The 24044-nt window shown below is 38.0% G+C and overlaps 3 protein-coding genes across 3 annotated transcripts; all 3 read right to left on the bottom strand.

The window, feature by feature from the left end:
* Positions 1–5500: 5500 nt before the first annotated feature.
* On the bottom strand, positions 5501–6400 carry LOC148543666 (uncharacterized). Its single transcript, XM_088498626.1, has one exon. It carries the CDS (start codon positions 6398–6400, stop codon positions 5501–5503), a length of 900 nt encoding a protein of 299 aa, XP_088354752.1.
* A 1373-nt stretch (positions 6401–7773) lies between these two features.
* Positions 7774–9394, bottom strand: LOC107614904 (uncharacterized). The gene is made up of 2 exons (XM_016317030.1): positions 8981–9394; positions 7774–8853 (listed from the first exon to the last, which is right to left on the bottom strand). Exons 1-2 carry the CDS (start codon positions 9392–9394, stop codon positions 7774–7776), a joined length of 1494 nt encoding a protein of 497 aa, XP_016172516.1.
* Positions 9395–14634: 5240 nt separating this feature from the next.
* Positions 14635–19759, bottom strand: HSP60-3A (heat shock protein 60-3A). The gene is made up of 17 exons (XM_016321155.3): positions 19574–19759; positions 19351–19482; positions 19080–19239; positions 18644–18819; positions 18318–18413; positions 18134–18238; positions 17634–17720; positions 17457–17546; positions 17117–17197; positions 16926–16994; positions 16774–16851; positions 16257–16352; positions 16075–16174; positions 15865–15968; positions 15639–15744; positions 15363–15441; positions 14635–15008 (listed from the first exon to the last, which is right to left on the bottom strand). Exons 1-17 carry the CDS (start codon positions 19631–19633, stop codon positions 14903–14905), a joined length of 1725 nt encoding a protein of 574 aa, XP_016176641.1. The 5' UTR covers positions 19634–19759; the 3' UTR covers positions 14635–14902.
* Between the last annotated feature and the right edge of the window lie 4285 nt (positions 19760–24044).

The following is a 24044-nucleotide window of genomic DNA, read 5'->3' as shown; positions in this document are numbered from 1 at the left end:
ATCAACTACTAAAATCAGTCACCAATATATTTATGTATAAATGCATGTGTGGTTTAATTTATTTTCAATATGTATTTATATTTTAACATATATTTTATATTAGTAGCTAATTTTAATGGCTGATTTTAGTGTACACGTAGCATAATCCTTCTAATATTTGTTTATTACTCATTAGTTCCTAAACTTATTAAAAGATATCTATTGCATAACTAATTTGTTCCAAATTTAGTAATTGTTACAATAATTAAAATGTTAGAGAGATAATAATTTAAAATTATTTTATTTAATTTAACATCTATAATCTAATATGACAACATACATTTATAATTATACATTTATTCTAGAAATAATTAATGAAGGCAAACAAAGACCAAAAAATAAGTTATGATTACGTATAATGAAAGACAGAATAATGTCTTTCAAATCTTTTGGGGAAAAAAACCCCTCAAACTTGTAGATTCAAGTTCAACATGAGTGAACATTGAATTCTCAACACGAGTGGCGATAATTTCAAAATGACTCCCTTAAGATGGGCAACTCAGGCCAAAATGAAATTTTTTTGCAAGAATTTGAATAATATATAATTATTGACTATGTTATATGTCCACTAAAATTAATAACCAAAATTAGTTATCTCTACGGTTAGTTAGTTACTGGATGGTTCAGAGATGCTTGTCGGGTGTAAAGGTAGGGCCTGGTATCGGTTCGGGTCTGGAGCGCGAGTTGAGAGAGCAGCTGACTTCCCGAGCTCTTCGTGAGTTGAGGGGGGTGCCACCTGCAATGACACTCCAACGCTTAAGTCAGAAGGTGTGCAGGTGGTATGAGAATAGGGGATATGATAACGTACCTCTGGGGAGGGGTAGGACCCTCTCCTTATATACCCTGTTAGTAGGGCGGGCTCCACAGGGAGAGACCACCTTCCAGGAAGTTTCGTGCCCCACAGCTGTTATGCAGTTGGCCAAAGGGACGCGTGTTTGGGTAGCAGAACCGGACGGGTTGTGGACGACCTTCCGATCGCGCAGATCGGGTTATTTGTGGGTCGGGTCGGCCGCTATGCCAGCTGGGCCGGGCCGCAACAGTGCCCCAAACGCGCCAGCTATGGCCGTGAATGCCGTTGGTGGCGCGTTTTGCTTTCTCTTTCGCGAGTCGTCGCCTAGTCGGTCGTCCGTGGGAAGGACACGCCTTCTGCCCGCGGGTATGCCTGTTCGTGATTTGGGAGCATCTTTTGTCGCCCCGTTCTTTGCATTGAGCATTTAATGCTCTTAATGGGTAATTCAAAATCCCGCGGGAAAAGACTAATTTGCCCCTACCTTTCGCGCTTCTTAGAGTTGGTTTCTTTTCAGTTTTTCTCTGGTTTCATTTCGGTTTCATTATATTGTTGCTACGTTTCTTTTGCTTCCTCCATTTTCTTCCAAAATCTTTACTGCAAGCCCCTGCTTTGTTCAGATCTTCCCCAACTTTTTGATCCTCCCTGATCATTGCCAATATCCTGGTAAACTCCCTATTCTTTTCTTTGGTATTGGCATGGAGTTGCTTATTTTCATCGTTCGTCTTCCTGTCGTTGCACTCTTGATTTGAATTGCATGTTTGCTGGCGTTTTAGCATTAGGTAGATACTGTAGGGGGTTACCATTCTAGGATTTTGTTTTTCTGGCCTTGCTCTTGGTTGTAGATTTATACCTTGTTTTGTAGTTGTCGAATAGGTGAGTTATAGTTTCTGGTATTAGTACCGGCTTCTCGGCCTCTTAGACTGATATTGGGTGGTGCCCCCACTGTAGGTATGGCCCAGCATCCTATCGTGAGGGTCGTGAGACCGGCACCCTATGACCGATATACTTGGGTGACTTCGGATGTGAAGGACGCCCCTAATCAAATGTCCCTAGAGGAACTTACGGAGTTCCGACAGGCCGACTATCTTTGTGGAGGAACTGACGAGGAGGCTAATTACGCAGCTTTCATTCCTGCCGACAACGAACGAATATATCAATTAAATATGCACTCTCCTCAGGTCCCCGATTGGATGTGGTTGTATAAGACCATGTTTACTCACCTGGGAGTTCGCCTTCCCTTCTCCCCTTTCCAAATGGCGCTACTTAATCGTTGCGACGTGGCGCCATCCCAATTGCATCCGAACAACTGGGCTTCCATTCGCTGTTTTGAGATGGTGTGTGAGCATCTGGAGTTGCCGGTCTCCGTCGAAGTGTTTCTTTTTCTTTTTACTTTAACAAATCCTTCCAAAGAGGGGAGAGATAAAAAGGGCTACATGTCCTTCCGGGCGGCCCAAGGCCAGAAGATCTTCGGCATCTTCAAAGATTCCTATCACGGTTTTAAGGATAAGTATTTCAAGGTCCGTCCCGCAGAAGGTCGGCATTTCTTTTGGCTGACATTAGAAGGGGAACGTCGCATACCGACTTACTGGAGTTTCGGGGCGGGAGCTAACGCCTTTACCAAAATAACATATAAAGGGTTATCTTCTGAGAACAAGAGGGTTGCCAACGTATTGTTGGCTATTTTTGAGAAGAATCTCGTTAATCTCCATCTCCTCATGGGTGATCGGGACATGGCTAGGAATTATATATGTGAGTAGCCGTATGGCGATATACCCGTGTTTACAATTGTCCTTTTTGTGGTTTCGGTTTGACGACTAACAGGCTCTTGTGTTTTGTTGCAGTGTCAATGTCTGCCGAGGTAACAGGACTTGATGCTTTGTTCAACACCTTCTTAGCTGATGGCAGTGATGATGACTCCGCTATGTAACAGCCTAGACCACCCGCTAGTACGATATTGTCCGCTTTGGCACACAAGGCCTCACGGTTTTGCCTTTGATGATAGGGATGATAGCCTAAGCCCCCCACACTCACTCGTCAAAACGCGTCATGCTAGGGAGAGGTATCCACATCCTTATAAGGCATGCTTCGTTCCCCTCCCCAACCAATGTGGGCCTTACAATCCACCCCCCTAAGGGAGTCCAGCGTCCTCGCTGGCACATCGATCCGGGTTCCGGCTCTGATACCATCTGTAACAGCCCATACCACCCGCTAGCACGATATTGTCCGCTTTGGCACACAAGGCCTCACGGTTTTGCCTTTGACGATAGGGATGATAGCCTAAGCCCCCCACACTCACTCGTCAAAACGCGTCATGCTAGGGAGAGGTATCCACATCCTTATAAGGCATGCTTCGTTCCCCTCCCCAACCGATGTGGGCCTTACACGCTACTCCTACCCAGGAGGTGCCAGCTGATGATGTCATTGAGCCTGATCTCCCGTCCCAACCTACTCAGGGGGAGGGGCCCGGAACTAGCACACCACTTCGGGTCCTCAGCAGGAGGTAGGGGCTGGTTCGGGTCCCCGACTAGAGGGGGATCTGGGGGACGAAGAGGAGGGTGACGAATCAAGGAAAAGGAAATCTCCTTCTAGTCTTGAAATTGAAGTGTTGGTTGAGAATCCTAAGAAGAGGAAGCCGTCTTCCAGTCCGGAGGGGGTTCTCACCGTTATGGAGAAGAAATTTGATGCCGGAAACTTTATCGATTTCCAGCTGCTTCCCGACACCGAGGACTTCTTTTACGGTGGGGACCTTGCTTCGCAAACAAGGTGGATGTACCGAACTTTGCTTCGAGGAGCAGCTATAGCGAGGAAGGTGGAATCTGCCTTGGCAGAAACACGGTATTTGGGAACGAAACTTGAATCTTCTGTCAAGGCCAATGCCAAGTACAGAGATGAAGTGAAGTTGTTTCGGGAACAACTTGCTGCTGCCAAGGAGAGGGCCAAGGCAGCCGAGGAGAAGGTAAAGGTTGCTGAGGAGGAAGTCAAAACTGTTAAGGAAAAGGTCAAGACTGCTGACGCCTCCGTGGCGCGTCTTACCGAGCGAGAGCTCACCCTGAAAAGTCAACTTAATACTGCTCAGGGTCGGGTGGTCACGCTGGAGAAGGAGCATGATGAGGCCCTCTCGTCGGCCAAGGTGGCCCAGGGTGAAGCTGTTGAATTTAAGAAGAAGTATAAAGACACCGTGAAGCAGGGCGAGAGTGCCATCTTAATGACTGAGGAGGCCCTCAAAGCTCAAGTGAAGCTACTGGCTCCCGATTTCGATATCTCGGCTGTTGGCATTTTCAAAACTATTAGGGATGGCATGATTGTTGACATGCCGAAGAAGTAACTTTTAGCTTTGTAGACTGTAAAATTTTGTGGATTTAGAACTTTCGTAGTTTTAACAAATATGCTTGCCGTTTGGTCGGCATATACCGAACTACTTCTCTTCTAGCTTTGTTGGTAATCATTTTATTTTGTATCCTCTTTACCGTTCTGTTGGTAGTCGGCTATTTGTTTATATTTACTTACCGTTTTGCTAATAATTGGTAAAGCCGGACCGTGGCTTTTATTGTTTTAGTAACCGCGCACGGTGACGTTCTTTACTTTAGTGGTTTCCGAGGTGATTAGTCCCGGCATACCGTTTCGTCGTTTAACCGGCGTAGCCATTCAATTAGCGATTCTCAACGTAAAAAGGAAACGACAAATAGTAGATGAATAATATAGGTAAATGGTTCTAAGACAAGGTAATAGTAAATATATGACAAAGGCAAATAACTCAACAGAAAATAACACGGGTCTTACTAAACCGTTTACAGCGGCAGGTCATCTGCTCGGTTGGCGCTTCTTGCTTACTATGAATAGAATCTCCTTAAGTTGCCCGCATTCCAGGTCCTCAAAACTTCCTTGCCGTCCAGCTGCTCTAACTTGTAGGCACCATTGCCGAGGACCTCCTTCACCCTATATGGGCCTTCCCAGTTTGCCGCTAACTTTCCTTCACCCAGAGTCGGTAGCCATATGTCGTTGCGTTGCAAGATCAGGTCGCCCCGTTCAAATTCTCTCTTGAGTACCTTGGCATTGTAACGTAGGGCCATTCTTTGCTTTAACGCCATTTTTGATAGATGGGTCGTCTCCCTGGCCTCCTCTATCAAATCCTTTTCTACGGGTTCCTCAACTCCTCCTAGGAGCAGCCGTGGGCTAGGCTCGCCGATCTCCATGGGTATTATTGCCTCTACCCCATACGTGAGTCGGAAGGGGGTCTCTCTGGTAGATGACTGCTGCGTCGTGCGATAGGACCAGAGGACTGAGGCTAACTCGTCCGCCCATGCCCCCTTTTCTGGTCAACTCTCTTCTTGAGGCCTTGCAGGATAACCTTATTCACAGCCTCAACTTGACCGTTGGTTTAGGGATGCTCTACTGACGAGAACTTTGCTTTATGCCCAGGCCGGTAAGGAACTCTCCGAATTTCTTATCAACGAACTGGGTCCCGTTATCCGAGATAACGACTTTCGGGATTCCAAACCTGGCTATCACCTGTCTCCACATGAACTTTTGACAGTTTTCCGAGGATATACTAGCTAACGGCTCGGCTTCTATCCACTTGGTATAATAATTGATGGCCACTATTAAGTACTTGACCTGCCCTGGCCCGATCGGAAAAGGTCCTAACAGATCGATTCCCCATTGCGAGAAAGGTCAGGAAACCGTTAGTAGGCTTAGCTTGGCCGCTGGTGCTTTGTGGAAGTTGGCGTTCTCTTGGCATCTTTTGCACCTTCTAACGAATTCTTTAGAATCCGCCATTATAGAGGGCCAGTAATAACCGGCTCTGACAAGCTTTCTGGCTAGGGCCTTTCCTCTGATGTGGTGGCCGCAACATCCCTCGTGGACTTCTCTAAGGACGTAGTCCGTTTGGTCGGGACGCAGACACTTCAACAGGGGTTGGTTAAGCCCCTTCTTAAACAATTGGCCTTGTAAGATTGTATACTTGGCCGTTTCTCGCCTTATTGTCTTTGCCGCCTTCTCGTCGCTGGGGAGTTCGGCCTTTTCCAAGAAATTGATGATTGGGCTCATCCAGGAAGGATCTACCTGGGTCAGATGCAACGCCACTGTCGGTTCCTTTATCAAACCCTGAATGAGAGATCGGTTCCCCGTCCCTGGTTTTGTGCTCGCCAGCTTTGATAGGAGGTCTGCCCGTGCGTTCGTCTCTCTTGGTACATGCTGAACTGTGACCTCCTCAAATTGCTTACTCCATTCCCTGACTTTCTCCAGATATTTTTGTAATAGCGAATCTCTGGCTTGGTAGGTCCCATTGATCTGCGAGGTCACGACCTGTGAGTCGCTACATATTTCCAGTTTGGAAGCTCCGACCTCTCTTGCTAGAGCTAGGCCGCCCAGTAAGGCCTCGTATTCTGCTTGATTGTTCGATACCGGAAATTCAAACTTGAATGACTGCTCGTATACAACTCCACTTGGGTTCTCTAAGATGATTCCTGCTCCTCCGAACATTTGGTTGGATACTCCGTCCACATGGAGCTTCCACCGTGTGCTCGGAGTCCCAGCAGGGTCCCCTATGACCTCTACCAGGAAGTCAGCCATGGCTTGAGCCTTGATCGCGTGCCTGGGTTCATATTACAAGTCATATTGGGAGAGTTCAACAATCCAAGTCATCATTCTACCTGCCAGATCAGGTTTCTAGAGTACTTGGCGGATTGCCTGATCCGCCATGACGATTACTTGGTGCCCTTGAAAGTATTGCCGCAGCCTGCGGGATGAGGTCAGGAGCGCATATGCCACCTTCTCCAGCTTGTTGTACCTTAGCTCTGCTCCTTATAGTGCCTTAGTCACGAAATATATTGGTTGTTAGATCTTCCCTTCTTCTCGCACCAAGACCGCCGCCAATGCCTCATCGGTTACTGCCAAGTACAAGTACAATGCTTCTCCATTCTTAGGCCTCCCTAGGACGGGTGGTGCCGAGATTATTTCTTTGAATTGCTTGAAAACCTCCTCGCATACCGGGGTCCATTCGAATGCTATCCCCTTTTTCATCAAGTTGAAAAAGGGTAGCGCTTTGGCCGCCGACACACCGAGGAAGCGGGACAGCGCGGTGAGTTTGCGCGCCAACCTTTGGACATCTTTCACGCATCCTAGGCTCTTCATTTGTAGGATTACTTTGCATTTTTCCGGGTTGGCTTCCACTCCTCTCTAGGTTATCATGAACCCCAAGAATTTCCCAGCTTCGACGACAAAGGCACACTTGAGTGGATTGAGCCTCATGCCGTGTTGTCAAAGAGAGGAGAAGACGTTCTCTAGGTCATTGATGAGGTCCTCAGCCTTGGCGGTCTTGACCAGGATGTCGTCTACGTACACCTCTACCGTCCCGCCAATAAGGTCTTTGAATATCTTATTCATCAGCCTTTGGTACGCAGCCCCTGCGTTCTTCAGTCCGAAAGGCATCACCTTGTAGCAGTATGTCCCTCCTGGCATTATAAACGCCATTTTCTCCTCATCTGGCCGGTGCATCGGTATCTCATTGTACCCGGAATAGGCATCCATGAAACTCAGATATCGGTACCCTATCGCCGCGTCAACAAGGGCATCAATGTTGGGAAGGGGGAAAGAATCCTTGGGACATGCTTTGTTGAGATTGGAATAATCCACGCGCATTCTCCATTTCCCACTGGGCTTTTTAACTAGGACTACGTTCGACAGCCAAGTCGAGTAGTCGAGTTCCCGGATGAAGCCCGCTTCTAGTAGATTGGCCGTTTGCCTGGCCACCTCTTCTGCCCTTTCTTGGGACATTTTCCTCCTTCTTTGAGCCACCGGCTTTGCTTCTGCTCTTACGGCTAGTTGGTGTGACATGAACTGGGGGTCTATACCCGGCATGTCGGCCAGAGTCCAGGCAAACAAGTCGTCGTTAGCTCTGATCATCTCCATCAGGGGTTCTTTCAAGTCGTGAGGCAGGTTTCTATTTACAAAGGTGAACTTTTCATCCGAATCACCGACCCTGAACTTTTCGAGGTCCCCTTCAGGTTTCGGCCTGGGCTTGTCATCAACCATACGTCCAGGTCGGCGAGGAAGACACCAGATGCTTCCTTAGATTTCTTCCTCAGAGAAAGGCTGGCGTTGTCACATGCGACCGCCATTTCCAAATCTCCCCTGACGGTCCCCACTGATCCGTCATCAGCAACAAACTTCATTAGCAGCAGTTTGGTGCAAATCACTGCTCCAAACTCGTTAATGGTCTTCCTCCCCAAGATGAGGTTGCAGGTCGTGGAGTCTCTTAAGACAACGAACTCCGCCATTAGCGACCTCTTCCCTCGACCTCCACCAATAGAGACCGGGAGGGAAACTACTCCGTCAGGCTTGATGAAGTTATCGCCCAGGCCGACGACGCCGTGTTGGTGGCCCCTCAAGTCGGCATCCCATAGGCCCAAAGCATCAAATACATTACGGAACATGATGTTGGAATCGGCTCCCGTGTCGACCAGGATCCATTTTACCAGGCCGGTGCCTACCCTGGCCGTGATCACCATCGGAGGGTTCTCCGTCGCATCATCAAACCATTGGTCTTTGGGACCGAATGATATCGACGATACCCTCCGGGAGGGCGGCGTGGAGCCAGAAGACATAGCTAAGACCTTGGCGTCCTTCTTGCTAGCCGATTTCGATTTGGGGGGAACATCTCTCCCGATCACTACATTTACAACAGTAAGGCCGCGTTCATTATCCTCCTCGAGCTCTCGTCTTTGTCTCACGGCGCGGTTTTTGTCCTCGCTGGACCGGTCGTGGTCCCGCCTCCTCGGTTCCCTTATAAGGTGGGAGAAATCAGCCAGCTTCCCCTCCCGAATAGCTTGCTCTAGGGCGTCTTTAAGGTCAAAGTAGTCTTGGATTTTGTGGCCATAACCCTTGTGGTAATTGCAATAGAGGTTTTTCTTTCCTCCCGTCCTATCCTTGAGCTGTCGGGGCTGCGACAAGATGTCCTTGTCGGCAATCTGCTGGTAGACTTCAACGATTGGAGCTGTCAGGGGGGGTATAGTTGGTAAACTTTCCTACTCAGGAAAACGGCTTGAAGGTTTTAGCTGATCCTCCGTCTTTGGAGTGCTCCTTCGACCTTTCCCCGCCACTGAGTGGGCAAGCATCGGAGTAAGCGGGCTGCCACTTATTGACTGCCACGACCTGGCTGACTTCTTCATCATTGATATATTCCCTGGCCACGTTATGAATTTCTTGCATTGTCCAAACGGGCTTGGTGGTAAGGTGTTTCCTGAAATCCTCATTCAATAACCCGTTGGTCAAGCACAGGCTGGCTACCGAATCGGTTAAGCCGTCGATCTCTAAGCACTCGTCGTTGAATCTATCCAAGTATTTCTGGGTCAGCTCGCCAGTTTTTTGTGTTATTCCCAGCAGATTGATCGGGTGCTTCGTTTTAGCGATACGTGTAGTGAACTGAGCCAAGAAAGCACGACTGATGTCGGCAAAGGAGATTATGGAGCCCTGAGGGAGGGCGTTTAACCAACGAATTGCCGGCCCAGTTACGGTTACAGGGAAAGCGCGACACCTTACTTCATCGCCCACTCCTTCCAGGTTCATCCTGGCCTCAAAGGTTGTTAGGTGCTCCTGGGGGTCTTAGGTCCCATCATACTTCATGTTCGTTGGCTTATCGAAGTGCTTCGGTAGCCAGACTTCCAAGATCGAGTGGTAGAAAGGAGTTGCTCCCATGACCACCGGTTGTCGCCTTTTCCTCGTTTTTTCTCTACTGTCTTCCCTGTGTGGTCGGCTTCTCCTTGACCTCTCTCTGTTGTCTTCTTACTGTGGTCGGCTTCTCCTTGGTCTTTCTCTGCTGCCTTTTCGGTCTTCTTCTACAGCTTCTCTCGTCGGTGATCGGGAGTAAATCACAGGATCTCGTAGTCTCCTTGGCACTTCCCTACTTTCCTGGCTCTCAGACTCTGTCCGGGGGCTTGGAGTGCGCCTGGAGCGACTTCTTCGGAGGCTTCTTTCTCTGCTTTGAGGAGATCGGGAACGTTCTTGACTGGGAGTCGGTTGATGGCGTTCTCTACTGGTCACTTCCCATTCTAGGTTTTGCACTTTGTGGCGCAGTTCTTGTATTATTCTTGTGCTATCACTGCCCGTTCCTCCAAAGGGTCGTCTCTCAGGTTGTCGTGGGGGGATCTGGTGCGCTCGCAAGTGGGAGCGCCTGTGGCTACGCTACCGTTTCTGGGTCCATTCCCTCCCCGCGGGGCTCGCCTCCGTCGTCCGCCCCTACTGTGCCCAAAATAAAGTCCATGTCCCCACAGACGGCGCCAATGTACGGTTAGTTGGTTACCGGACGGTTCAGGGATGCTTGTCGGGTGCAAAGGTAGGGCCTGGTATGGGTTCGGGTCTGGGGCGCGAGTGGAGAGAGCAGCCGACTTCCCGAGCTCTTCGTGAGTTGAGGGAGGTGCCACCTCCAATGACACTCCAACGCTCAAGTCAGAAGGTGTGCAGGTGGTATGAGAATAGGGGATATGGTGACGTACCTCTATATCTAGGGAGGGGTAGGGCCTTCCTCTTATATACCCTGTCAGTAGGGCGGGCCCCACAGGGGGAGGCCACCTTCCAAGAAGCTTCGTGCCCCACAGCTGTTATGCAGCTGGCTAAAGGGGCGCGTGTTCGGGTCGCAGAACCGGACGGGTTGTGGACGCCCTTCTGATCGCGCGGATCGGGTTGTTTGTGGGCCGGGTCGGCCGCTGTGCCAGCTGGACCGGGCCGCAACATTATCAATATAAAATATATGTTAAAATATAAATACACGTTAAAAGTAAATTAAATCACACATATATTTATACATAAATACATTAGTAGTTAATTTTAGTGATTGATTTTAGTGTACAAATAATATTTTTGTATAATTATATACATGTATGAACAATTTCTATTGCAAGAATATGAATAATACTATGTGAACAAATATGAAAAAAAAAATTAACTCTTAGTTGTATAATAATTGTACAAAAAGATTATTTATATAGCATTATTGATAATAAAAACTAAAAAGAAAAGAAAAGCAAGAATAAGTCAAAAGTGGCACTTTTTTTTTTAATATGGAGGAAGGTGTGGGATGTAACAGCATTATGGAGAATAGAAGTGTTTTTTCTGCATGTGGTGTCAGGAGGCTGAAATCAGATCGAGCGATTTAGAGCAAGGAACTCGAACGATCCGATTAGAGGAGATCTACAAAAAATTAATTTTTTTATAAAACTCGGACGGTCCGTTTTAATTTAAAAAAAAAAAAACTAAAAACGAAGGGTCCGTTTTGTTTTAAAGGAAAAAAAAAACAAAAATTGTTAACGGAAGATCCGTTTTTAGTTTTTTTTTTAAAAAAAAACAGTGTAAATGGAGGGTCCGATTTCATGTTAAACTAATCGGACGGTCCGATTTGCGATCAATGAATTTTTTAACAAAAAACTCGGACGGTCCGATTTCTTCCTGTCCCACACCTGTGTACACCATAACCAAGCACAACTCACACACTCCTCCAATATAAAAAAAAAATTAACCCAAAAGTGGCAATACTATATATTATACAATAAATGAGTTTAGTGACCTCATCTGTTGTATCATCATAATGACCTCATCTCTTAGTTGTATCATTCAAAAAATATTTTTTAGTTTAGTCATGAAGCAACAAATGAGTTTCTTTTATATATGAGACAAAAAAATATTTAAAAAATTAGTCTAAAGTAATATAAAATTAATTATTTTATTTTTTGTATTTTTAATTATTATAAAATAATTAAATAATATAAAATATAATAAATAACTAATTATAAATATGACATGTATAAAATTATAAATATTAAATTAAATGTGATAACTTTAATTATTGTCTCCATAATATATATATATATATATATGACATATGTTATATTATAGTAGTCTTCATGTAGTTGATATTTGTTCACACTCTCATACGCATACGAGCATAAAATTATTATGTATCTCATTCTTCTTTTTACCTCTTGATTTTAGAAAAACGAATTCTTCTGTCACATTCTGAAGCTTTCCTTGTTCACACACATTCGCATATAGAATCTTCCAACAACCTTAAATATCCAAATTAAAAGAAGCCTGCAATATGCAAACGGTAAGCAACAACGTTTATATCATATTCCATGTCATTTTCTTTTAAATTATTTATTCTTAAGGATGGAATAGGATGCAAAGTTAAGGAGGCGAATTAAAAAAATTAACAAGCTAAATCAAATGCAAAATGACCCATCCTTTCCAATATACAAAATTTTTAAGTAAAATGACAAATAAGTCTTTGAAGATTTATACTTTAAATAAATTAATTTCTGAAAAAAAAAATATTAATAAAGGCTTCTATCATAATAGATAAGGACAATTATTAGTCCTTATAATTGGGATAGAAAATTTTAATTTGAATTTCACTTGTTTATATTCTTATCTTTGAAATTTTTATTAGTCTTTTCTTAAGAATTAATTTGTCCAAAAATATAATCTTTCAGAAGACTTATTTGTCAATTTATTCTTAATGGATTAAAGTTTAACATAGCGCTCAAATATTATTTCATCCAATAAGAAGATATACGTGATTTCAGGCTTCAACCAAAGTAGGAGGAATTGCTTAAGCACTATATATTCAATTCTTTATATATTGCAAGTAATTAAAACCTTATATATTAATATCAAAAAGGCAACTATAATCCATAAATAATGGTAAAATATTTTTGTTATAATCCCTGCCTGGATATATGGAAATCTAGAATCAGATGCAAATAATTAAAGTTAAGGATCCAAAGTAAAAAAAAACTAATTAAAAACCTGAATAAGATATACAAATAAACCATGCCTAATCCTTGTTCAATGTGTATATATATACAGTATTATAGCATAAGGAGGATCACTAAGGTCTAAGACATTACATCATTGAATTGAATTAAGGCCTCCATAATATATCATACACACCAAATTAAAGAAGCAACATGAGTTCTAATAATTATTCCAGCAACAATAGTGGAAAGCAAAACACCAAAGGTGCCGTAAATTCAAGTGGATTCACATTTGGAAAAGGGAACAACTCCATGTTCTGCAACTGTGTTAAGCTGCCAGGTGGTGCTCTTTGCGGTGTTTTATGCCTTTGGCAACAAGTTTCTGGTTGCTTTAAGTCATGTTTGGCCATTGTTAAGATTCCAAGCTGCTTTACCTGTTGCCCCTGCCCTTGTTGTTGTTGTTTTGCTAAGTCATAATCATCTCGTATGAAATACTTAGCATCATCTTGTTATATTTAAATCTTTGTCGTTAGTTAACTTGTCGTATATGTTATATGGTTCATGTTAGAATCTTTCTTACTAGCTAGTTTGTGTCAAAATTTTATGATATCATCATAAAATTTACTATTGATTAGTAAGATGGTGAATTTTACAATTGACTATTATTATGATAAATATAATAGATATTTTAACAATACTTAAAATGTATAATTAAAATTAAATATATATTTTTTTATTATTTAACAATATAAAAGAATATTATTAAATAGTAAAAAATATAGTTTTTATGTATTGTTAAGATTTTAGAATTATCTTATGTTTTTATAGCCACTAAAATGATAGTCATCATAGTATTCACTTTAGTTAGTAAGATAGATTCTATTAGAGCTATACATATATAAGAGAATCTAACAAATAACAAATATCTAAGTATTTACATGAGATGATTTTACTCTGATATTTAAAAAAAAAAAAAAAAAGGAAGAAAAAACTCGTGTGTTATGTTGCTCCGGTTTGGAAAGACCTCCTTGTCTTTGAAGTGTAATAATTATCATTATACTCTTGTCTTATTTTATCTCTGCATTGTGGCCTCATTGTTACTAGTATTGTGTTTTATATAAGGTAGCGTTTGGTGGAGAGACAGAGACGGAAAGATTGAGACAGAGACTAAGAGACAGGGATTGAAATAAATCTCAGTATTGTGTTTGGTGCAAAATGGGAGACAGGAATTGAAACAAGAATGAAACTCTAATTTAATTTGCACAAAGGGTAAAATTGAAATTAATTAATTGAAATATTAATATTTTAGGTATAAAATATTATTAAAGTTTCAGTCTCCATCTCTAAAAATTTCAGTCTCCTGTGTCTCTACTTTTTGGAGGTACTGAAATACTGAAATTTTAGAGACAGAGACAGAAATTTTAGTACCAATCTCTGAACTAACAAACACAATACTGAGTCTCAGTCTCTGTCTCAGTACCTCAAAACAAACGCTATCTAAGAGTTCTCTTGTATCTGAATACTAATAAAGTAATAATAATTGTAGTAGTTCTAATTCTACTTGTAATAAAGAGCTTGCATGTTAATTGTGTCTTGAGCTTTATATTTGTCTGCTAGTAGGCATATAAGGTTCAAACTGTTCAAATCATTTTCCCGTACAAATACAAATAAATAAATAAATAAGAGAGTAGTTTTATATGAAAGTTTCAAAAAACGGATCATTAAATCTTATCAGTATCCAAGATTAGAACATATATAAGAGATGTATATATTTTTAGGAAAAAAACGATAAAAAGATAAAAAGGAAGGAAAATTTAAAATATTCACGAACATCAAATAATTATATTTGAAACTCAGTTCAGAGTAAGCATTATCACTCTTTCTTTCTCCTGACTCATCTCTTTATTTTATGAATAAATTCTTAAATCAGTCCTTATTTAGTAATTGTTCCAATAATTCAATTTAATTCCATTTTATTTCAAACATCCTGATTCCTGAAGAAGCTTGAAATAGCTAACCCATCTTCGTGGATGAAAGGAAAAATCATAAGCAGGAATATAACTCGATTCAATTTATCTAATTTTCAAAAATTACTTTTGCCTCGTTGCATAAATCCGACGACTCACCTAAAGAATGATGAGTGAACAGTTTCTTTTGTATCCTAAACTTACAGGGGAAAAAATGTGAATAGGAAGTCCTATTTTTTTCAATGTCTCTAAATACATTTTAAGATTTTCAATCTGCAACTATTTTAACAGGAATTTCAGGACTCAAAAAAAAATAATACACAACAATGCCTTCATAAATAATAATTTAGGATAGCAGGTTAGATATCCAAGGCATCCATATCTGGCACCCGGCTGGGAGCTTTATTTTTGTCCTTTGGATTATCCACAATAGCTGCCTCCGTTGTTGTCAGTAGCAATGAGACACTGCAATTAAAAAAAATTAATTTAAGTATGATATTAATTCCTGAAAATTTTCATACTGCCTTGCTTAAATAAGTGCGGATTTCAGTTTCTGAGTATTAAAGAACAAGTTAATTAACAATAAACCACTGCTAATAAGATCAAATGTTTTGATTTAAGCATCCTCGTCTGCACAACATTAAAAATATTGTTGTTGGCGCGACAAGTCAATTCAACATTTACATGATCAAAATTTGTAATTATTTAAATTATTACCTGCTCATGACAATTCCATGTCCAACTCCCAATATATGAATAAATTGAATTGCATCTAGCCATCTAGGTAAAAATAACTGCAATACGATCATATGATTTTACCTGGCAGCATCTACCAAAGCCGTTCTAACAACTTTAACAGGATCTATGATTCCAGCCTTTACCATATCAACATAGGCACCTGCTTTAGCAACATAAGCATCATCATAAGCAACAACTAAAGCATTACGAATAACACATGTATAACATGTATTACTAGAGAATAATAATTCATAACTTCTTATAAAAATGTCTAATACACAAGACACACATGGTGTAAACTAAAAACCAGCGATAAAAGTTGTAGTCTGTAAATATATATGTAAACTGGTTACAAACCTTTAGAAGCATCAAAACCCAAATTATCATTGTCTTGTTCTAACAATTTGCTCTGAACCAAAGTGCCATCGAAACCAGCATTTGAAGCTATTGTAAGGGTAGGTGCCTATGACAAAATATGCACTATGAGGAAAGATGTTGGATTAAAAATCACAAAGCAAGAAGTAAAATAGACAGAAACGTCTTTTCTGTACAAAAAAAAAATAGTAAAGTAGGGTGCAAGAACCTTAAGTGCATTCTGAATAATCTGTACTCCTCTTTTCTCATCCTCGTTCTTTGTTTCGAGGTTCTCCAACACTTTTGCAGCATATAAGAGAGCAACTCCACCACCTGAATAAAACAAGATGATCAATAATACATGTCAAAGGTAGATGCTGATTTGCTGGGTCACTCTGTATACTTTCCACCTAGTTAGAAAAAAAAATAGCCAGAGTACCTGGAACAATTCCCTCCTCGACTGCTGCTTTAGTGGCATTTAGGGCATCTGTCACCCGATCTTTCCTTTCCCCAACTTCTGCCTCACTAGCCCCTCCAACCTGGAGATATTTGATGCCATTTCAAGAAACTTGTACAAATTGATCATCACAAACTAATATTTTCGGGAGGTGAGATACAAACCTTGAAGACAGCTACACCACCGGATAGTTTTGATAGGCGTTCTTGTGCTTTTTCTTTATCGAACGTGGAAGAACTCTTGTTCATTGCTGTCCTAAGCTATAAAACAATATCCATGTACTAAATCATAAGTTACATAAAAGGCAATATAACATGAGTAGTGGTAATTGGTAAACATTATGATGATTATAAAAAGATTGTTAACTATTTTAATTGAAATGGTAGTGTTCAGAACTTCAGATCACTTTTAAATGTCTATGCAACAAACATCACTCGATGCACACAGTTGCACAATAAAAAAATTTGCAGCAGGAACAAAACACTAGAGGGAATGAATATGATCACTCTGATTTTGATATTTATAACAATTATTGGATTAAGTCTAAGCTAAGATCCGATTAATTCCTTTCATATTGATCAATTGGTTCTGCAAGAAATAGATATAAAATTATTAATCTAAATGACTTTGAACAAAATACCAGAATGAAACACTTCCAAAAATTCGAAAAATAAAAAATACCTCCTCACATCTCTCTGCAATGAGTTTCTTATCCCCACCTCCGTGTAGAATGATAGTGTCATCAATGGAGATAGTAACCTGTTGTGGATTCATTTGGTTATATATAATAGTATGAAGAACCAAAAAACTCGTATGTTCATTTGAGTGCAGACCTTTTTGGCAGTACCAAGCATTTCTGGTAGGACTTTGTCAAGAGTAAAACCACGCTCTTCTGTGATGACCTGTTTCCAAACCCATCATAATCATTTTCCCAGTAAATGACAAGCAGTTTCTAAAAATGACACACCCTAACAAGAACCAATAAGCAGTCTCTAAGAAATAAAGAAGCGGAGGAGATAATCACCTCTCCTCCAGTAAGAATTGCAAGATCATCTAGATTTGCTTTTCTGTTATCACCGAAACCGGGAGCTTTTATAGCACAAACCTAAAATGCAAGAAACATGAAAGTAAGTGGAAAAAAAGTAACACAAAATCAAGTTCCAAGTTGTTACCAATATAAAGGGCAAATACATGGATGACTATATGATACTCAACATCTAACGTAAGTAAACATAACAGAAAATTAGAAATCAGAGAGCAACACAAGAAAGCAGACTCAGGTAACCAACATAAAACATAAATGACACTAAAATTAGAGGGAAATGAAACAGAATATATAACCAAGAGGAAAGCCGTGTAATCACCTTAAGCCCAGCATGATGCTTGTTTAGTATGAGCATAGCCAATGCATCACTCTCAACATCTTCTGCTACAACCAGGAGCGGTCTTTTTTTCTGATTAACATCAAACAACAATCAAAACAATGAGAAGAATCAAACTGCAAATGGAAACAAGCACATTGTCAATATTAGTTTGCAAACCTCTACTGACAGCTCCAATATTTTCAATAATGAATTCATGTCTGAAATTTTCTTGTCATGGATGAGGATAAGGGGGTGATCCAATTCCTACAAAATCAAAGTTGTTATTATTAATATCACAAATAAAACCAAAAATAGATAAAACTACCCAAATTAATGAAGCTTTTAATTAACTTGATGTACATCACAAATATCTGAATAAACCAAGTTCATATTTGTGACATTGCTTCCACTGCTTAGCATGAAGCTATAAACTTATACAATGGAAAATGAAAATAGGGTTCAAAGCAATAAGCTGGAAACTTTCATCCTTGCCACATAATCATAATAATCACGAATAAGGCCATCTTTATAGAAACATTATTTCGCAAAAGATAATGCAAAACATAATAATAATTATAAATGAAACACCATCTAAGCATGCCAACATCCTGGAACATAATATGGTAATTCAGCTTTTCAGAATGATGCTAGTGACAAAAGAAGTATTATACACTTACACATTTCTGGGTTTTCTGATCACTAATAAAATAGGGAGATATATAGCCTCTGCCCAACTTCATTCCTTCAACAACTTCCAACTCATTGTCCAAAGTGTTTCCATCCTGAAAGCTCTGAAAGTTAGCTAACCTGGACTTGAACATTGTAAACAAGTTCATAGAAAAGGACAAAACATTCACGTACAGCAACGGTAATAACTCCTTCCTTTCCAACTTTTTCCATTGCCTTTGCAATCAATTCACCAATGTCTCTCTCTCCATTTGCAGATATAGTCCCAACCTGCAAGTTATACAAGTGAAATAAATGGACAACAAACATAGTTCAATAGATAATAGATAATTGTCAGATAAATATATTGTAAAACTTCCCACTGTCAATAGTATTCAGTGTTTACGCTCTTAAAATCAATGATAGAAGGGCATTAGGGAAGTAAAACAAAAATATACTTCATATTTTTTTAAACAAAAATTCATTCAGAAAGAGAAATTTTTTCTGAAAGACGCTTGTACCTGGGTTATCTCTTCAGGTGTGCTTATCATTACTGCCCTGCTTTTCAAATCAGTAATTACAGCATCAACTGCCTTATTTATTCCATTACGCAAATCCATGACATTTACACCAGCTGCAATCGATTTGCAACCTTCTATCAGTATTGCCTGAGTTAACACCGTCGCACAAGTTGTACCTGGAATCACAGAAGAAACATAGACTTGTTAGATAAATAGATCTAAGTTATGAACAACGTGGAAAAATAGCTTAAAATTTTTTGATACTTGAACAATCATGAAAAATACCTTCTTACATTTATTTTAAAAATAAATAAATAACTTGATAGCCTCATGATTGAAAACAATTCCTTCTGAGTTCAAAATCGCTTCAGCTAGAATTCATACTAAAGCAATATCATCAAAGAAAACACAAATCCTTAATGAAAAGTAAAATCACCATCTCCAGCAGCAGCGTTGGTAGCCTTGGCAACCTGCTTAACAAGATCAGCACCAATGTTCTTAGCCTTATCCTGAAATTTGATACTCTTAGCTACTGTCACACCATCCTTTGTGATCCTTGGGTTCCCATAACTTTTCTCAATAATCACATTACGACCCTAATTCAACCAACCAAAAAACAACAAACATAAAAAAGTAACTAAATAAAGTAAATTTGCACACTAATCATGTCAATTTCATTATTCAATCCCAAACAAACTCAAGAATACCTTAGGTCCCATGGTAACTTTGACAGCATCAGCAACCTCAGTGACACCCTGAAGAATTGCAGCACGAGCTCCAACGCCAAAGTTGATGTCTTTGCTCGCATAGTTTCTACTTGAAATAACCCTGCAGCGTATCTGTTCCAGCAACACATAAATAAAAATGAAGATTGCAATTCGTAGAAGTGGAAGAAACAAGAGTGGAAAAGGAGAGTGTAATTGTTCATACAACGTTCTTTGAGGTTGAGGAAGTGATGGAGGAGGCTAGCTTGGAAGCTAATCGATACATTGAAACAAAAATTGGGAATCAGAAATGAAAGAATGAATGAAATGAATGAATGGAACTCAGAAATGATGGAGACCGCTGAGAGTAGTAGGGCTTTACAGAGGGTTTAAGCTTCACTATTTTTTATTTATTTTTTATTCTTTGGTTATTACTATTGTTATTTTGTCTGCGGATTCTCGAATGTTCCTTCATTTTTTTTTTTTCTTTTGGATTTCCTGTTTAGGAGAAGCGAAAGCCCAAACTTTAAAAGACAATGGGCGAACCGTAATGGGCCTCAACTATCACTTATTTTTATTAGTAAATTATATAAAAAATATACTTACCAAAAAAAAGTTATATAAAAAATATAGGAGCCCATTACACATCTATGTACCCATGTAAGCAAGTTGACCCAAATCCAAATAGAGTCACGCACGTTAATGACGAGTGAAAACACACGCACAAAAACCCTTTGTTACTTTGAGCTCATTATGAAAAATGTTACTTCTTCCTCAACATAAAATTGTTACACGAAACCGCTCATTCTCTTCGAATCTCTCTCAAAATCACTCAAATTTCAGTCAATATCTCTACAAAAATCACTACTGGAGAAGAATCGCGAGAAGATTTGGCAAAGAACAACTAGAAACGAACAAAAATAGCCTTCCTCCTCCTCCTCCTCATTCTCCTCCTTCTTTTTCGCGTTCCTTCTTCTTCACGTGTTTTCTCCTTATCTTCATTCTTTTGTTGTTATGGCTGCTGTATTTTTTTGTCTTTTAATCTTTTTCTCCCTGGTGAAGAAGTAGTAGAAGGTGAGGAGGAAGAATTTTAAATTGTGCAGAACAAAAATGAACCGAAATGGCCAACTCCACTGAACCAAACATCATTCATGTGCTGAATAAAACGTCATAAATATTTAATCATCAAGAAAAATATTTCTACATGCACAAGGACTCAATTAAATACACTAACAATCAAGTAAATCAAAATGAGCAACTCCTCTGACCCAAGCAATATTCATGTGCTGAATAAAATGTCATAAACATTCAATCATCAAGAATAGCATTTTTCCATGCAAAAGAAGTCAACTAAACACATAACAATTAGGTGAACCGAAATGGTCAACACCTCTAAACTAAACACCAATCATGTGCTGAATAAAACGTTATAAGCATTCAATTAGTAAGAAAAATATTTCTGCATGCACAAGGATTCAACTGAACACATTAACAATCAAGTGAATCAAAATGAGCAACTCCACTTAACTGAGCAAAATGTTGGTGTTGTTGGTGATGATTATAACGAAAGAAGAAGAAGAATCTGCGTGCGTGAAGAAGAACCTACGTGTACGAATTTGAAAGAAGAAGGAGGAGGAGGAAGAGGAGGAGAAATACTATTCTTGTTGATTGAAAGTTGATCATCATTTATTCACCACACGAACATTGTTCGGTTCGGTGGCCTTTGTGATTATGATTCACCAAATGAATGTTGTTCGGTTCAGTGGCCTCCTTTTACTTTGTTTAGAGTTTAAGATTATTATGATAACATGCAGCAATTATTTCCTAGCTGTCTCAACGTAATAACCTCATTCAACTTATTTGAAGTTGAATCATTCATTGTTTCTATTCAGAAGTGTAGATCGAAGAAGAAAACGAAGAAGAAGAAGAAGAAGAACGACAGAGCTTATTACGTTGAATTTAATGCATATCAATAATGAAGAATGCAAGCAGAGAAGAAAAACGCGAACAGAGAAGAACGACGAATTTTATTAGGTTAAAGAACGCGAATAAAGAATAAGAAGAAGAACGAAAACGCGAGAAGAGAACAAAGTTTACGTTGAAAAAGGTTTATCACGCAGTAGAAGATTTACATTATATACGTTATATGAGGCGTGTGTATAACAAACGCGTAAGGGAGTTGGGTACAGTGACGGACCTAGAAAATTATAATAGTGGGGGCAAAAATAATATCAATATATTTAGATATTTAAATTTTGGAGCATATTAGTTAGTCAAATTTTTAATAAATATAATTAACACATTAAAAAACATATTAATTCATATAGTATTTTTTCTCATTTCAATATTTGGGCACATTATTGTGTGATACATTTATTATTAATACCAATGCTATTTCATATTTGTCAAATTATATTTTTATTGATTATTTTTTATGTAAAACAAAAGATATTATAGTTCAATAATTAAAGAATCTATCAGGAATATAATTCAAATTAACTAATTTTAAATTTTTACGAAAATTGTGTGAGAGACAAAAAAATTGGGAGAAAAATAAAAATTTAAATCAAACAACTATAATTCTCTTTGTATATAAGTATAGATAAGATAATATCTCTTTTTATATTATGTAAATATTCAAATAATTTGTTAGCATTTTGCAAAATTGACATTTTTTAATATTTATGGTAAAAAGTTTTCGACAAAAATAATTATTATATGTAAGAGTAAGACCAAAATTAAATTAAATTAAATTAAATAATAAAAAATAAATAAGTAACTAATATATATATATATTATATAAAAAAACTACTAAATACTAATAATCTCATTTATATTTAAAAAACTATATTTGACTTTAGATAAGTAGCTAATTGAATTATTATTATTTTTGTTATTATTTGTTTTAAATATATACGATATAATAATTTTTATCATTGTATTAATATTTAATAACAATTTTTTCTTACACAATTTTTTTTAAAGTATAGGAGACAAATGAATTATAATAATGAGGACAATTATCTATATACATATATACTTATTATTGTTTTTCTATAAATTTAATGGGGCAACTGTCCCCACACAAACAAACGTGGATCCGTCCCTAGTTAAGGAGATGCGTCTGATTGAAGTTATTTGGATAATTTGGATGAAAAAATTTTATAAATGTAGAGTTTTTTCGTATTTAATAATATAGATAGTTTTAAACTGTGATTATTATAGTATCATGAGTAATATTTAATTATTTTATTAATTTCTTACAATTTCATCACACTTTTACTTAGATTTTCAAATTTAAAATTTTGTAATTAAATCTCTATATTAAATGAAAACTTTTAATTAGATTCTTTCTAACTTATTCTTAAAATACAACTTTTTTAAATACTAGTTTTTATGTTTGATATATAATGAATTATATAATATTATAAAAAATATTTTAATATTATTGTATTTTTTAAAATAATAACTATTGAAATTTTAATTATAATTTTTTTATCTAATATAAATATTAAATTATAAATTTTAAATTGTAAGAATTTAATTAAAAAATCAGTAAAATTATATAGAATAATTAAACTTATTTTAAAAAGAATGAGGGGCTTAATTAAATGGTTATGTTAAAATGTGAGGAATCAAATTAATTTTAGTTATGAAAGCAATTTCAAGGTACTTGGTTAGATAAACAAACTTCTGATTTGGCCGGGTTTATACTATATAGAATAATAGAACTCTCAAGTTGCCAACTTGCCATTATATATTATATATTTGCTTGAAAGTTTTTAAACTCAGAAGAAAAAAGGCGTTGTCGTGTGTTGAATGTTGATTAACAAAACACCAAAACCCCATTAAAAAATAAATTAAAGAAAGACCAAGGCGATATAATGGTTGACCAATAGAGGGACTCCCAACTTTCTTCAACTTGGAATAATATGGTATTTGTTACGGTGTCGTTAATACTTAAACGTAAAAAATATATAAATTAATAAATTTTAAATATTTAAATTTACATAAAAAATAAATTCAGAAAAAAATCGATACTAAACTAAAGAATTATAGAATTTCCCGAATAATATACACCAGTTGAATTCCATGTGCGTTAGAAAATATTAATCAATTTGTTTTTCTACATGTAATTATAATTTAACAGATATTTTAGATCGAAGGGAGTTTTAATTTTTTTTTTTTTACCATATTATATTTTAGATTGACTTTGATTGCCGGCCATTCAAAATGTTTTATTTTTTATGTTTAGTATTATCTGGGATTATAATTAAACATGTAAAAATATTATTTATATATTAAAATTAATTAACAATGTATTTATATATATTATATAAATATATATAATTTAATTTATTTTTAATATATATTTATATTAATTATTTTAATATATATTTTATATTAATGACTGACTTTAATAACTAATTTTAATATACATATAATATATATAGTAGAAAAACTTTTCTTTCTACCTCGCTCGTTACTCCTCAGTATTCTATTATTTGTGTGAACATCGGTATCCCAACGCATCTGTTTACTAATTTTTAACATATTATATTCAGTAAAAAACACTATAATAAATAGATTAATAAAATGATAAAATAAAATATTAATTATTATTAAATTTATACTTTTTATTATATATAAATTTTATTATTTTAATTTAAAAGTGATTAATCACTCGTTTAATTTTA

This window comes from Arachis ipaensis, chromosome B9, assembly GCF_059453495.1.
Source record: "Arachis ipaensis isolate K30076 ecotype BB chromosome B9, ASM5945349v1, whole genome shotgun sequence".
In the NCBI taxonomy this organism is placed as follows: Eukaryota; Viridiplantae; Streptophyta; class Magnoliopsida; order Fabales; family Fabaceae; genus Arachis; species Arachis ipaensis.
Note: the sequence above shows the minus strand (reverse complement) of the source record. Positions and strands in the feature narration are given on the sequence as shown.